This window comes from Thermobia domestica, chromosome 1 (genome assembly GCF_964235325.1).
Source record: "Thermobia domestica chromosome 1, izTheDome1.hap1.1, whole genome shotgun sequence".
NCBI lineage: Eukaryota > Metazoa > Arthropoda > Insecta > Zygentoma > Lepismatidae > Thermobia > Thermobia domestica.
The window spans coordinates 60,138,452-60,156,117 of record NC_137454.1 but is presented as its reverse complement, the minus strand read 5'-3'; the positions used below and the strand labels follow the sequence as shown (position 1 = coordinate 60,156,117).

Here is a 17,666-nt window from a genome sequence, read left to right as displayed (position 1 = left end):
CCACAGGGTTGAACCATCTCGCACATCACCCCCACTTCCTATACGCTGCGACCGATGCCAGGCATATGCCTCACACCTAACGAAAAACTGTCCTAACTCACCCCGCTGTGGACACTGTAATGAAGACCATATAACCAACAACTGTCCAAACCTTAAAAAACCACCTCTATGTAATACCTGCCATCAACAACATCCAACCTACAGCTACAAATGCCACCAAAAACCTGCTCCACCAACTGACAAACCTGAACTCTCAGTCCCAATCCGCACTACCGATTCCACTACAACTCCTACAAACTCCTTAAGAGAACCCGTAACAGTAGAAGACTTGCTTCGCTTCACGACGCTCGTTCTACAAAATATCCATCCTTTCTTACGCCCTCACATTCTTATGCAGGTCGACCAAATCGCTCAACAATTATTTGGCCTACAACTGTCTGCCACTTATACAGGTCCACATGCTCACTTTTCTATAACATCTACCAAAACAGATCCAGAATGGCCATCTCTGTAAATACAAAATCCATCCAAACAACCTTTCTCATGTTATCAATTACCATGGCAGTCACCTTCCTCTTCCTTAACATTCGATCTCTTGTCACTCACAAAGCAGTTTTTGAACAACTTCTCCGAGAAGAAAAAGTACAGGCTTTTACCCTAAATGAAACTTACCTCAAACCTTCCGATTATATCCGCATTCCTCAGTTTCAATTACAACGCCATGACTGTCCTAGACCTTATCAACGAGCGAATGGTGGCACAGCAATTGGAACCTATCATACTATTCCTGTCCGTCCTCATACTTTCCCAAAACCACATGATCTCCCAGAATATTCCATAGTCACACTATATCTTCGCACAAAAATCATTACTCTTTGCACCATATATATTAGACCAGGCCACCCTATTCCCTACGAATTTTTTCAATACATCGACAACACGTTCAGACATTATATAATCATGGCAGACATCAATATTCATAGTCGTCCACAGACAGAGAAACAACATTTTCAAAACTACATTTCTAATATTCTAGCCGTCGACTACCATCATCTCCCATCGCCATCACGCCCAATAAGCAATACCTCACCCGACATAGTGATCAGTACTCCTTCTCTTACTATTCACAACCTCCGAGTTCTACCACCTTTCGGCAGCGATCATGCTCCGATACTCCTTGATCTTCTTATCACCACACACCCCAAAACACAACCCCCACCAATTCACTTCTTTGATTACACTCATGCGAACTGGGCTAATTTTCAAAACGATCTCACAACCTCATTGCAAAATCTACAGGAGCCCACTAGTGAAGAAGAACTATATAACCTTGTGGACCAAATCACAACATCCCTTGACACAGCCACCCAAACCAACATCCCTCTTCGTACACGTCATCCGCACAAACCTCCAATACCTCCACAATATCAGTCTATCGTTGCAGCTTCTAGACGCTCTTTCCGTGACTTCCAACGTACACGTAATCCTATATCATTAGAACATCATCGTCGCTGGAATCGCATGCTCCACAATTACTTAGATGCCTACAAACGAAAACGTTGGATCTCAGCCTGCAACACTCTATCCACTACCTCGCACCCTACCAAATTCTGGCAAAAATTTCATCAGTTAACTGGCAAAAACCGTCATACTTCATACCCTATCATCTCCCATAACAACCCTCTTCAAACCGATACTGACAAAGCAAATGCTTTCGCCTCTTTCTTTCAAGACATTTTTACCCCAACCGTACAACCACTTCATCCAAATCACACCCGCCGTGTGGAACATCTCGCAAACCCGCACGCTCCTCACCTCCAACCCAATCTTCACCACCAACTTACCGCTTCTCCTCTTAACGATCTCATAACTCCTGAAGATATCTCCTCCGCCATCCGATCAAAACGAAACACGGCCCCCGGCTTTGATCACATTACCTATAAACTCATCAAATCATCTCCTCCCATCCTCTTTTCACTTCTCGCAATCATCTACAACTTCATTCTTCGCACCGGATTTTACCCTCCCCAATGGAAAATCTCCAAAACTCTCCTTTTCATCAAACCAAACAAACCTCCTACTGCACTCTCATCATACCGACCAATCCAACTAACATCAGTCCTAAGCAAAATCTTTGAACGCATTCTAGTCAGTCGTCTGCATACTCATCTTTCCGACCATAATCTCATACCTCTACATCAAGCCGGCTTTCGACCACATATTAGTATTTCTGACCAGCTTCTGCGCCTCACCACTGCTATAACAAATCATTATAATACCTCAAAACCATCTTGTCTGTTACTGTTTGATCTGGAGAAGGCTTTTGACAAAGTTTGGCATGCCGGCCTCATCGCAAAACTTCACTCTTTCAATCTTCCTATCTCATACATCCGATGTATACTTTCTTTCCTTTCCAATCGTATGACTTATATTAATATCAACCAATCCCTTTCCTATCCGATCTTTCTTCACTGTGGCGTCCCTCAGGGATCTGTCCTTTCACCTCTTCTATATATTTTATATGTCGCCGACATGCCCCCTCTCCCACCAAATGTCTCAGTATACCAATATGCAGATGATACCGCTTTTCTTGCCACATCTAATACTGTTCAAAACATAAATAAAACACTTCAGCAGGCAATTGACGCCTTTACCTCCTGGTGTTCCAAATGGCGTCTCACCATCAATTCTCTCAAAACACAAGCTCTTATTTTTCTCCCACCTCGCTGCCGCTCACGCATCCATCGCAATCCTTCACTTCTTCACCTTAATGTAAACGGCACTATCATCCGCCCATCATCACAAGTTACCTACCTTGGGATCATCTTTGATTCTAAACTCAGTTGGAAACCCCACCTACAAAAGATACGATCACAGGCAACGAACCGCTTAAACCTCCTCCGACGGCTAGTGGGCACAACCTGGGGCTTACATACCGAAACAGTCATTACGACCTATAAAGTATTCCTGCGACCTGCTCTCACACATGGCCATATCTGCTGGATTTCTGCCCCTGATGAACTATATAATAGACTCGCCATCTCCGAAAGACATGCTCTCCGACTTGCTTATCGTATCAAACTACCAGCACCGACTGCCGACCTCTATCGCCGAATCAACTTTCCAACAATACTTCCACACTTAGAAGCACTTCGCACTAAATATATTATAAAAGTCATTGCAGAAGGAAATCCGATATTCCTTGACACCTTTCAACAGGATATCATACATGATACGCCCCCACGTCACCAAGCTACTCCTCTCCAACATCTTCTCACTTTATACCATAACACTCTAGACGACGATGACCCTCAAAAGGCCGACTTTGCCATCTATCATCCACCTCATCTTAGTCCATGCATTTATCCATCTCTGCACTAGTGTTCCATCAATGTTGCTAGCAGCGGGCTTCATCTGTCTTCATCAGCCCTGTGACGCCCCAGGGCAGAAGATAACCATTCACTCGTCCATACTAACATTACCCTCGTGTTTGTGACGTCTACCTGCACTTCACCTCATCTCTCTTAAAAAAAAAAAAAAGAAAAGAAAAAAAAGATGCCCAAAATAAGAATGAAATAAAATAAAAAAAAAATAATGCTCCAAACGCTCAATGGCAAAGATGCCCATAAATAAGAATGAAATAAAATAAAATAATGCTCCAAACCCTCAATGCCCCCTATAAATAAAGCAAATTCCCCATATTTATAATCCTCGTCCCGAAGAAAGGGCGTAACCCTTTGATCGGCTTAACCTTAAAAAAAAAAAAAAAATACAACTCAAGAAAATAATTTAGTTGTCAATCGATAGACCTACATTTAAACAAATACAAGCATCGCGAGCCTTAACTTGATTTAAACTTACAGTTACAAGATATTGCGCAAGTATCTAAGCTACCAACCCATAATTAATATTTTAGTCATTACATCTTATTACTGAGTTTTACAGGTTTCTACTTTTTTTATAATGAAATCAAATAAAACGTAGCCTAATCATTTTTTTAATATATAATCTGCTTAATAGACGGTAGAAACTCACTTGTATGCTATCTTGTTCTTAAATTGTTAATTTCCATGCATATGCCATTATCCACAATACATCTGCATTACTGCAGGAATAACCATTACTGCATTCAATAACAACTATATAATTTATGGAGTTCTTTATTAAGCGAAACAGATTAGGCTACTTATAACATGTAAACTGCAACTTTTGAAAATCGTTGGATACACTGCAGAGTGACGCTCTCCGTTCCCCTGTCCCACCGCGCTTACCTAGGAACTGATGTAAACACTACACTAGCGCCCTCCACGAAAAACCGCACTAATATCCTGGTCAGGTAATATCTTACACGCAAACTTCTCTTCTATTTATAGTGATCTTCAAAGAAGTAAAAATTTTAGTACAAACAATAATTATATAAACGTAATGTAATCAATGCTTAAGCTAAGTGAATTCAAAGAAAGATATTTACAATAGCAAAAGAAACAGCAATATCAGTTCATATTAAACAACTTTGAAGCTTGAACAAACCAATATTATTCACTACATTTTCTGATTTTACTTTCTTTTCTTTTCTTTCTTTCTTTTCTTTTTTAAACATCTGAAGTAATACACTCGAGTATGTATAGGCCTGAAAAATCTATAACACAATGTGTCGTTAATGCATTTCATTATTATATATTTATGTATGCTCAAGTATATTTTCGTAACACATTGATCGGTTTGATTTTCTATTATTATTATTTTGCTTGAAAGAGAATTCTTTATTGATGACCCCATATAAATTTTGAGAATATCCCAAGGGAAAATTCATGGCTTTCGTAAACAGAAATGCACGTACGTATATTTTCGTTATGCTTGGACAATTTTTTTTAAGAGGTTGCTCCCACGTAAGTTTCGTCAGAATCTCAGGGGAGGTTAAAAACTTTATTGAGCAGGGACGCACGTATTTAATATTTTAAACATTGTTTTTATTTTTGATTTATAAAAAAAATCATCTTATTTGAAGCCGCTGATCGCTTATTTATAGAATTTGTATTTAAACAAAAGGTTTGGTGAAACTGACAGTTCTCTGAATATTAGTCTAAAAATTTAAACCATAACAAACTGTATTATTAAACATTTGTACGAAATAAAACGTTACATATACTATTGTGTTCTAAAATATATAGAAATAAATATGTAACTCTATATACAAAGCACCTCAAACAAAGAAATCGCAACTTGACTATTTCAAGCAAGAAACAAAGTACTAGCCGTAGGTGAAGACCTAGGCTACATCTAGACTAGAAAATATATAAACCATAGAATTACATAATTTTCTTAATTTTCTTGATAAGTTTTCTCTTTTCTGTCCCGTGGACTAAACGAAGACAAAAGATAAATGCAAGTGAATGATTATGTGGAATTTGGAAGAATGAGAATGCGGGAGTACCCCGAGAAACTCACGATGTTGTCCACCACAAACTCACTTGACCGAGAAGCGGACCAGTATCCCTTGCACCAGAGGTGAGCCTTCTGCCACTGAGCCACCGTGCTTCCATGATTGGTTGAGAATCTACCATATTTTTAAATTTACTGCAGTTATTCTTAATTTTGTAATTCTGTAGGGGGCCCCTAAATATGTATATGTAATTATCCAAAGTTATGATTAAAATGAAGAAAAATTTCAAAATCTGAGTGTAAAAATGTCCCGACAATGTCGCTCTGACATGGTAGGTGGATACTTTATTCTCTTGATCTAATACATTGTTATATATCTTTGCAACCGTTAATCGTTATTGCGAACCTTCCATTCATTAGTTAATTTGAAGTGCAACATCCCGTTTTAGCACCGAGGCTACAGGGAATGCAGACCTCCATAATGAAATGAGACCTGAACTACTTTAACAAGTTCAATGCTCTTCATTTGCGTAACTCGAGGGAGGTAAGCCTCCTAGATCATCGTGCCTCCCTTCTCGAGTTACATGCCTGCCTCTGTGGGGAAAATTTTGTCTCAATATCTTATGTAGAAGGAAATGATGATAGAAATGATAAGCTCTGTCGTTCCCCTCCCTCATGATTTCGAATCCGGGTCTTGCCTCAAAGTTCGTCTTTTTAAATCGTACTATTGGATTTTTGTATGCAGAATCAACACAAGCTACTGTAGCCCTATATACTATTATTACATACTATTAATACTAAAAAGAAACTACATAATGAAATCGCTTTTTTATAAGTTCATTTAACATTGCACTTATTTATTACTTTTATGTGAAACTTAACATATTTTAGGTTTATTTTGTCCTGTCGCCTGCAAGCTAAAATCCATTTCTGGAGACATTCCCCCTCTTTTTGAGGAAATCTAAAGTATTTTATATTAGTTTCCTTAGTTTTTCTATAATAATTACTACAGCCGTACACTGCACAGTTAGGCATTCACGATATCATTTAAAAGAACAAAGTAACAAAGAATTTCCAGTTGTCACTTAAAGCCTCGCCTTTTCCCGTTGTCTTTTGCAAACCAGATGACGTCACAGCCACGACAGCGCTCCAGGCGACATGCGCATGCAACCACCTTGTAGTCTTTTCACCATGTCCCTCATATTGTGACTGTTTGGGACCGTCGCGAAACAGTGTAGCAAACCGCGCAAAGCAAAAGAAATGTAAGCTAGAACATGGCTAGGCTTTCTCATCCGTACACACTTTGTTTCAGATAGTGTCGTTTACAGAAACGTGGGCCGAAATGTCCTTTGTTTACACGAAACAGCAAGAAAATTGAACAAGAAACGTACAAAACGTGGTTCGGGAGTAGGCTTCAATCCCAGGTAGGTCGTGCTTTTGATCACCAATCCAAGATGATATCTCCTACACTCCGGAGCGATCTGCCGAATGCTGTTCCATAAGAGATAGTCTTTTGTAGTTTATGTAGTCTCCAAACGAGTGCTCGTATCGCGGGTTGCAACTGAGTTTTCACTGTTCCAAACGGAATCCGAATATCCTCGAAAGGCATAATCTGTCAAGGCGGATGCACTTCCATGCACAGACACTGTTACAGTTACTTGTCGCGTACAATTGTCGTGGGGTCTTGCCCTATTATTCTGTCCTTCGAATACACGTTTGTTTTGCTCGAGTCTTCCACCCTTCGCCCCGTCCACACCATTACACATATGTTTTTCGCGGTTACATCATTTGTTTTCCTTTTGCATTTTACCTTACATTGATACATCACACACCCCGCTTCCCATTTCAATACCTTACGCTATATCCAAGATCGCGGCTTTCAAGATAGCCGCCAAGTCAGTGTTATAGCATATCAAGTATCTTGATATAATCCTGGTGCTGCCCATTCTTTTCGTTTTCGACATAAATGGGTATCTTGCGATGTTTACCTTATATCATATTGTCCCGTGGTGCGTTATGTTGCGGAGCATATCTCTGGTGTTTCTGGCTGGGGGCAGCTCCAATTTGGCATTTTTTCTTCTTTTCTATTATGTGTCCTCTGGGCGAAGTTTGAGACGGATCTGATCCTGCCTTATTCTGTACGTTGCTTGTAAGAAGCTCGTATGTAATTCAGGAATACTACAAGTTATTCTCTCTCTCTTTTTTCTCTCTCTCTTAAAATATTGTGATCAACATTATTATCAATCAATTCTGCTGGTTGAATCTTTGTTTCATTAAATGTTTGTTGTTTTAATTTTTACAATCGCTTCTGCTTGTCCATCAGGGCCACTTATATACGTCCTCCCGAAAATTTTAAATTGTAAGGTGTGTAATTTAATATTTCATTAAAAGATAACGGGAAACATCTTGTACAGGAAAACGAGTCCCTCAAGTCCGTCTACAAGTCTTCTCCTCCCGTATTGTTGATCTGCTTCTCTCTAATTGTATTTTTTTAAAACGTTTAAGTTGTATGGGAAGTTAGCCAACTATATTTCTCCGATTGGATAGTTTTATATACCATTGTTTTTGTTTTTTAGTTAAAAATATTTTGAGTCTAAAAATTGATTGTATTTCTTTGTTCCCAAAGGTTTATGTAATTAAGCTGCAACACTAGTAAACGACAATGATTTATTCTAAAACTTAAGATGAAAAGATTTTGCACTTTACTTTAAATACATAAATGAATAAACATTAGCCCATGACTGATTTTTAAAAAGTTATAATTTTAAATTATGTCATTGCCTGTATATTTACTTGTATTTTTATTAGATGTAAGAGCAGGGATAAAAATAAAGGGGAACGCGGGAGGACAGCGTTCTCCCACTTCCAAAACTATCTACAGTGCCCCTCCACTTCCTAAAAAAAGCAATGGGCAAAGTTAGGCACGGGGGACGGCGTGACATCATTCGTCCCCCTACCTTTTCAGATGCACTTTTACCCCTATGGAAGAGTAAACAGAGAGCATGACAGTTAACGTTTACGAATAACGTATTTTCGCTCATAATTGCTCGAGTGAAACAGTAATAGAAAATTATGAGTTTTCATAAGTAGAGTAGAATTGTAGGTAGTTATTTAGTAGCAACAAAGTATAGGGAATATACAATTTTAAGAAAATTTCTGATATAATAGATTTTCATTGAAGTGTTATATGACAGTGTCGTGTTAGGAGAACTAAATAACTTGGAATTGATAATGAGTGCGGGGTAAGCTGGACTCAGAAGGAAATATATATACAGTGTGAGTCAAAATAAGTGTTACAAGCCAATATCTCGCGAACTATACATCAAATAAGACAACCATTAAGAATCATTGTACAATACAGAGAGGCCTAAAAAATGAGTCAAACACGAGGTTCCCCCGCCCCCAATTTGGGAGGAGGAGGTTGTATGTGAAATTTTCAAATGGGAACATAGGTCTGTGATACTTCGTTCGAAAGAGCTTGGAAAATTGAACATTTTTTGCAGGAAACAATTTTTGATATGAGGCACCGTTTTCAAGATTTTTTTATAGCTTTTCGTGCTAAAGATATATTAATTATCTCGATATTGTTATGATTTACGACACACATGTCGACGTTGTAGAGCTTCTCATTTGTGTTGAGTTTGGTGTTGTTGACAATTACAGTTCTGGTGTGGCCAAATTTACATAACATTTTTTATTATTTTTAGTGATGAAAATATATTATATTATTATTGATATATGTATATATGTCTACGTCATATAGGTTCTTATTTGTGTGAAGTTTGCTTTCAGTTGACATTATACTTTCAGTGGTGGTCACAGAAATGTGTTTGTCCGTAAATTAAGCTTAGGCCTACCTCTGAAGTGTAGAAACCATATTCTTGATAAAAGAATATAAACACACCTCAATTGTGTCTACTGGAATACTATAGACCTGTCCAAATCAGTAACACCTTTTGGTAGAAATGCTTACTTTATTTCTATACTTGAAAACATGGAGCGAGTAACACCTTGTTCGATAGATTTTGAAAAACTATAAAAGCGTTGTGGCAAAAGATTTCTCATATCGGTCACAGTATTCAAAATGGCCGCCAATGTATGTTACCTGTATCAGATAAACTTCCAATACCATTAATATGAAAACCTCTAATACCATAAATAAACCAAACAAAAACTCAAATACGAAATGCCATGGGGCAAATCGAATGATGTTGTCGCGGAGCCCCACAGGGCTGCCTTTCATGGGGGCCGAGGGTCCAACTTAGAAATTTTAAACGAAAATATGAGTCAAGTGATGCCTCGTTCGATAGATCTTCATACCTGGACACATCTCATTTTGGGTCGCTGACGACAAGGTTGGCCAACGACAAGCCTGGACACATTCCTGAAGGTGTCCAGGCTTGTCGGGATCGACCCCGAGATGCTTTGACATATCTCATTTTGGGTCGCTGACGACAAGGTTGGCCAACGACAAGCTTGGACACAAAAAGTGTCCAGGCTTGTCATCGTCCAACCTTGGCGCGGTGCCCTTCATACTCTAAACAGCGTTGTGGCAAAAGATTGTTCATATGGGTCACCGTTTCAAAATGGACGCCAAGACATGGTGCCTGTATCAGATGAAACGTCCAGTACCACTAAGATGAAAACGGTTGGAGATAAATGAACAGAATAAAATTCGTATAGCAAATCACAGAGGGTATTTATCATTCCATGTCTCGAGAATAATGGAACAGAGAAGGTGATTAGAGTAAAAATGCCACTTCGGGCCCAGGCCGGGCTCGGACTGTAAAGTTTTGTATACAACCGTATTTCTCAGGATTTTTCAGGCCTAACTTTGTAAATATACTGAACAACGGTATTTATTGAACCACTCTTTCTGGAGAACTTTTAAAGCACAACTTCAAAAATTAAACCTCTAATTGCTGGAAATAAAAATGCAATTTTGCGTTCTTTATTAAATTTATGTAATTCGGGCTTACTTCAGGCTAATTTGATTATGGCACGAGCTCGGGCCTAAATTCTAAAATATATTTCGGTCTCGGGTCGGGCCTCATATTATAAATTCACGGGCTGTGTCTGGGCTAAAAGTTCCGGCCCGTGAAGACCTCTAGATCAGCTAAGCCTGAACTTGTTGCTCTCATACGTTTTATTGATGCAACAACTCCACCAGCGAATTCGTTACGTTATCAACTTGTTGTAGATCTCCTTCACTTTCTCACAATTTCCTTACAGAACACTCGGCCATATCTTTTCAACTCAAATCATGTACACAGCCAAATTTGTTTAATTTCCATCTTTATGCAACTTTTTTCCGGATCGACAGTGCATTTTCAAATCCAGCCACCTGAAGTTTATGTTTAATATGGATAATTCTATCTTCGCACTTATACTCAGTATCATTATGAGTTACAACTTACTTTTTCTTAATGTACGATTACTGTTGACGTACCAAGTACTCTTCTCTGCTCCTCCAGGAAGAATGCATTGCCGATCTTATTCTTAATAAAACTTAACTTGCACCATATTTAACATAGTATATACCGAAGTATCAGTTATTTCACCACGACGCTCCAGAGAAGAGTACTTGGCACTTATACTCAGTATCATTATGAGTTACAACTTACTTTTTCTTAACCTTTCGGCAGTCGCACTGTTGTAAAAAGTACAACAGTGTTGTTGTTTTTGTTGTAAGTCACTAACTGACTGAACTGACTGAATTGCAACTGACCGAATTTATTGCATGTGTCGTTTGTATTTTTATTTATTTTTACTATTTTGAATGTGACAATGGGATCACAATGTGAATATAAGTCAATAACATCTTTACTGTTAAGTGTTGTAAAAAGTACAACGCGCGACTGCCCGTGTTACATAGACAGACGCGACTACCGAAAGGTTAATGTACGATTACTGTTGACGTACCAAGTACTCTTCTCTGCTCCTCCAGGAAGAATGTATTGCCGATCTTATTCTTAATAAAACTTGCACCATATTTAACATATTATATACCGAAGTATCAGTTATTTCACCACGACGCTCCAACTGGTCCACTTCTCTACGGCACAGCTGTTGGTATTCGGCACAACCTTCCTTATTGTTGTTACTATTCCACCTGCACTTCACATTCCCGAACATAACATAACGACGGCCTATTAGGGTCTATAGAGTCCGCACAGTCACTATTTAGTATCGTCCAGGCTAAACTTCCAACTATAATTTCTTCCGCTACATTGATACTTATTTCTGGTATTACATTATGATGTCCGATCTCTATTTTTATAGTATGGGGCCGTAGTGGCTAAGTGGTAGAGCGTTCACTTTTCGTGCATGGGGTCCTTGGTTCGATCCCAACTCGGCGCCACGTGAGCTTCCTTCGTCCGTATACGGTAAGTACGTTTATTGTTTTTAAGTCAGTTATTCTTCACTGATGGGCAAAGTCTCCCCAGGGGTAGACAGATGGCAAAAACGAAGTGGCAGGATAGTGCATCGAAAAATAGCACAGGTAACTTCTATTTATATTTGATTTCTAGATATTAATATGTGAGGATAGTTGTTGAGTATCCTTCGTATTAGAATATTTCACATAACGATTTAGTAGTCGTTTCAAGCTAATTTCTACAAGGCCTACGTAATCAACAATAGTGAACTAAGTTGCATCGATTGCTTCATTGAGTCAGTAGCTATCTCTTAATCTTTAAAATATGCAGTATAAAGTATTTTAAATTCGGAAGAAATTGATAAAAGAAACTAACTGAAAGATTCTTAACAGTGACGACGCGTTTTAATTTCTTGGAAGGGGCAAGCGGAGTGACAAAAATTTTGGAAGACAGCAACTTATTTATACGAAAAGGGAAATTTTATATTACTTTACCCATATTACAATAATTACAATTTGTCTGCGAAGACAGTCGTTGTTATCGGGGACAGAGGCTCATCCTCCTATTTCCTTCTTGCGTTGTTACTGATTCTTAACTTCTTACATAATTCAGGGCATCGCAAACATATTAGGGCATGAGAAGTGGAAGGGCATCATGAATGAAACTTCTATTAGGGACACTTCATAAGAGTAAAACGGAAAAGACAGTCAGGTAACAATGTAATAAAGATAGTTTACAGGCCGTATGATAGGAAGTTCCATAGTGAATTAGTTCAGGAATGTAAACACACTAAGTACATATTTTAGAAGTAAAGAAAAGAAAGAAAAAGAAAGATGAGAGAAAAATTAAAGTAGTGGAATGTTCTAAAATACGAGGGTAAGTAAATAAGGGTTTTTCTATTTCTTTTCATGTTGGCTCCATGCAATTGTGTGCTCGCCAGACGCTAGATGTAACCTTGGCTTCGTCTGTGGTAAGTTGCAGCGTATCGCATCAGTCTGCTTTCCGCTGTTGCGAAATAGAGGTGGCCGCGACACTCTCTACGTGCACGAAAGAAGAGCAGCGTTCTGTAGTTTTTGTAGTCTGAAGGTGTACCCGAAGCGGAAATTCATAGAACACTTTCAGCACAATACGGGGACAATGTGTTGCCACAGCAAAGTGTTTACCTGTAGATGGAACAGTTCAAAAGTGTTCGAACGAGTGAAGGATGAGGAAAGAGCAGGGAGTTCGGCTACAACAACTGATGGTATTATTGAACTAGTCCTTTCCTTTATTCTGAATAACAGATGAGTGGCTGTATTGATGAAGTGGAAATTAGTCGTGGTTATGCATATGACTTCATGCATAACAGCCTCATCTTTCACAAAGTCTGTGCGAGATGGATTCCGAAAAAACTCGATGAAGAGCACAAGCAAAACCATGTGAGAATCTGTCAACGCCTACTGTACCATTACGTTAACAAAAGCAAAGCGTTTTCTCAGGCGAATCACCACTGGAGACGAATAAGAGAGCAAACGCCAGAGCATGTAATGAAAGCACCCCGGATCTCCAGTCCAGAAGAAATTCAAGAGTCAACCTTCTGCAAGGATAATGATTGTCACAGTTTTGAGACTCACAAGGACCAATCCTGAACATTACCTGGAAAAGGGGTCAACAATAAACAGTATAAGATACAGTGATATACGGTAAGCAAGTTGAATCCAACTTCGCCTGCAAATCCTAATAAAGGTTGAGGTCGATTTCGGAAGGTATTCTTGTGTTACGTAACAATTTGCGTCCACATACCGCCGCCCACATTATTCAAACTCTTCGGATGCTGCACTTCGAGATATTGGAGCATCCTGCACACAGTTGCGATCTCGTTCCGTCGAATTACCATCTGTTTGGTACATTAAACGTGCTCTCAGAGGCCGTCGATTCAGCCCCCATCAACAAGTGACGAAAGCGGTGAACTTGTGGCTTGCTACGCTACCACAAACCTTTTTTGCCGAAAGTATCGGAAAGGTTGTGCAATGGTGGATTGAAAAGCAGGGTGACTATGTTGAAAAATGATATGATTGAAAACATTGTACAATTGTGGTAGATAATAAATAATAAAATTGATTACAGATACTTATTGGCTTACCCTCGTACAAGGCATTTGTAACAATTACACTTACAAAAAACTATGCTTTCCCATGTAACATACATATTTCAGCATTTTTCATAAATGATAAGTCATACACTCAAAGAATCTGTATATCAGCGTGGCAGTTCCTCCTCCGAGGGTTTATTCTGCGCTGAGACAATCTAGATCAAACAAACATGTCGTCGCCTGAGATTCAACACCGCGTATCCCCAATTTTGGCGAATTTGAGCTTTTGATACCATTGGAATCAGTATACGATGGCACACAATCTGGTTAAGTAGTACAACTATATCACGAGAAATGACTCTGTTATTCCCTTGAAAGTAATAGTCTACCTCGTATAATGAGGCTAAAGCTAGTTTTCAAACAGTTTTTTTGCTCTCCTGTAAAATCGGTAAAATGTTACTTACGCGGTGTTGAATCTCAGGCGACGATGTGTAACTCTTCTTTTTATTAATTTTAACAGTATCCTTCTAACTTGAACAACGTAGTACAATTTTTGTTTGTTGACGGGATGAAATTGATTCAAGTCAATTTTCTTCAGTCAACTTTTGATAAAAATACCCCAGAAATTCTTCAGTTTCTTTGGGAGTCACCCTTGTGCCGTCCTTGTACCACATTGAATTGTGCATTAATGGACTTTACGACTAAAAGTAATGAACTTTCCCTTTTACCCGACTTTGATCCATTTTGTTCTCGAGCTATGGCCAGGGGCGGATTAAAGGAGGGGGCGAGGGGGGCGATCGCCCCCCCAAGAGCCCTCAAAAATATTAAAATTACACACACTGCCGCTCGTAGCTTACCGCCACACGAACGAAAGTTTGGGATCATTCTTGCATTATTTCAAAAGAGGGTTAATTCTTTAAATTCTATTTAAAAATAGTCTCCGTCTAACGATAATTCGAGCATAATATCAGATAAATCTCAGGAAGAAGGACGATGTTACTTGAGGCCAGAACATCTGGAAAAATATCCATGGCTGGTTCTTTCCCATAAGGAGAGGGATCTTTTTTGTAAATATTGCTCACTTTTTGCAACGGGTTTGGGGGGGGGGGCTATCGAAGAAACGTGCCTCTCCAAACTCTTGAGATTAAACCTTTGAAGAAATTCGCTACTTTCTACGGTATTTTAGAAACTCACAACAAGGCACAATATCACATTAACGCTCTTGAGTTCGGAAAAGCGTTTCTGAAAAACTACTGGGAACCAGTGAAACCAGTCGAGAATCAAATCAACTCGTCAAGAAGACAAGTCATCCAAAATCGCAACAAACTGAAATTATGTTGGGAAATGTGATATTCCTTGGAAGGCAAGGCATTGCTTTTCAAGGCCACACGGACAAGGGCACCGATTTCTCCGTAAATTTGGGGGACCATTCAGATGCAGAATTTATATATATGAGAACTTTAAGACAAATTGCATTCAAATTATGTCAAATATTGTATATTCATAAATACAATAGGGAGGCCCACATGAGATTTGGGTGGCCCGGCCCCCAGGATCGGCGCCCTTGCACAAGGACGGTGCGTGTGCGAATAATTGGACCTCAGATGGTGACAGTGCAGAAACTAAGTTCAACGAGGGCAATTTTCGAGAATTGCTCAAATTTAGAATGGCTTGTAGTGACGATCTCTTAAAAAATCACTGGAAGAAAGCATCGAAAAGGACCATTTTTGCCAATAAAACCACACAAAATGCCCTCATTGAGGGTTGGGGATGAGAAATCACGTCTGTAAAATTGTCAATCGAGTGCGAGAGGATCAGTTTTATTCCATTATGTTTGATGAGACTACGGTTGTTTCGCACACATCTCAGCTGTCTTTGATTCTAGGGTACGAACACATGGGTGAAATAAGTAAAGGCTGCTTCGGTTTCATTGATCCTCGATCAGCAGAGCTGAAAGGTGAGGACATTGGTTCGAGCTCGGAATCCGAAGACGCAAAACCGCCCGAACTCTCACTGACTGGAGGGAAAATTGGAGAAATTGTTCTATCTTTGCTACGAGACTTCTCACTCGACCCGAAAAACTGCGTTAGTATTGGTACAGATGGTTGCGCCGTCACGAGCTCTCAAAGTTGCCGGGCAGTGCAGGAGATCCAGAAGGAGAATTCAAACGCGCTGCACTGTTCATATTGCAGTTACCGTCTCAACTTATCCATCTTCAGGTCGTCGTCAGCACAGTGCATGAGGAACTATCTGGGAACAACGAAAAAGATCATTACGTTTTTCACCGCATCGTCAAAACGTAATACTGTTCTTAAGCTTATGGTTAATGGCCAGTTGGAGACATTGTGTGAAACCAGATGAGTTGAACGGATCGACGCGGTGTTACAATTTCACGTAAAATTTCAATAAATAAGTGAGGTTCTACAGTATGTTCCAAGTGATCCGAGTTAGATACAGCAGCCAAAGCATGGGCACTTTCTTCTGCCATGCACGACAGCGAGTTTATCGTAACTATTACGTGTCTTCAGGGTGTTCTCACGATAACCCTTCCCTCAATCGACTTTTGCAGAAGACAAATTTAGACATGAACGCAACGTCAGATGCCATTCAGGACACTATCGCAGCATTAAACAAGAAACTTTCAAACAGCAAAGAATTCAAGGCAACCTTCGAAGCAATATCCAGAATGGTTACCAGTGTCGACGTGCAGATTCAAACTCCTCATCTCACCCAAAGACAACACATTGTACGAACTTCAGGCCAGATGACACGGCATCTTACTACTGAAGAACTGTCTACATTCTGTTGATAGAGTCGGTTGTAGAAGACCTCAAAACTCGTCTTGCGCAGGAAGTTTTAAATGTATACGGACTCAACATTCTATTGCCAACACGCGCAACTGACTAAACTCTGAGCAACAACTTCCGCGTTCTAGCAGAAAGATTTCACAAAACTATCGGAACTGAAGAAAAAAATGCTGTTTTCCCTCTTTAGTTCTGAATTTGCAATCTGCACTTCTAAATGGAAGAGAATTAAAGAAAAAGGTGGAACTCTATCACAGACTGTGTTGGAGGCCTTGACCACCAGCGACGAAGATCTTCACGTGACTATTCGAAAACTGCTGCGCATACTTGTAACCCTGTGTACGGATTCCACGTTAATCAGTAGGTCTCATATAGCCTCGCTGCTGAAAGGGACGTTTAACTGAACATTAACTCAACTTGTAACCCTGCATTCGAGCGTGGCCAGTGCAGAACGATCTTAATCCACATTGCACCGACTGAAAACGTGGTTGCGATCTCGTTCTGGCGAAAAGCGGCTGAATGGACCAGCACTTTTAAATGTCATAGGGACATTGTCGTAGATAGCGACAGTATTATATCGACAAATACGCTTTGTGCGGTATTCGCCGAAAAGCGTGTTTTGCGTTGTAACTTGTAAGTTCTTTTGTCCTTTTGTTGAATTCATTTTACTAAAATACAGAAACATTATGAGCGTTCTAAAATATGTTTAACCTGATATTTTTCTAGCGAAATATTTAGTAAAGCATTGCCACGACCAGACCTGTAGACAGAATGGGTCTTATACTGAATCGTTCTGACGCGTGCTTAGTGCCATACTAAAGAGTTCGTTTAACATATGTGCCCTGCAGTAGTAAGGCTTTTAGTATGACTCTAATCAAACTTCAAAATGACTCTTCAGTAGACGCAAAATGATAAGGCGGAATATCTTTTTCGGGGAGGGGGCATTGTGGTGTAAATTCCGTAGCAATTATATCTTTCACCCTCTTTTCCTGAATCCGTTTTACCTTTATTTTGAGGGGGGGATTTTGGGGA

At 39.5% G+C, this 17,666-nt stretch overlaps 1 protein-coding gene across 1 annotated transcript; it reads left to right on the top strand.

Annotated features, from left to right (window-relative positions):
- The first annotated feature begins 558 nt into the window (after positions 1–558).
- LOC145684151 (uncharacterized) lies at positions 559–13,387 on the top strand. The gene is made up of 2 exons (XM_081756149.1): positions 559–1,749; positions 13,043–13,387. Exons 1-2 carry the CDS (start codon positions 559–561, stop codon positions 13,385–13,387), a joined length of 1,536 nt encoding a protein of 511 aa, XP_081612275.1.
- The last annotated feature ends 4,279 nt before the right edge of the window (positions 13,388–17,666 follow it).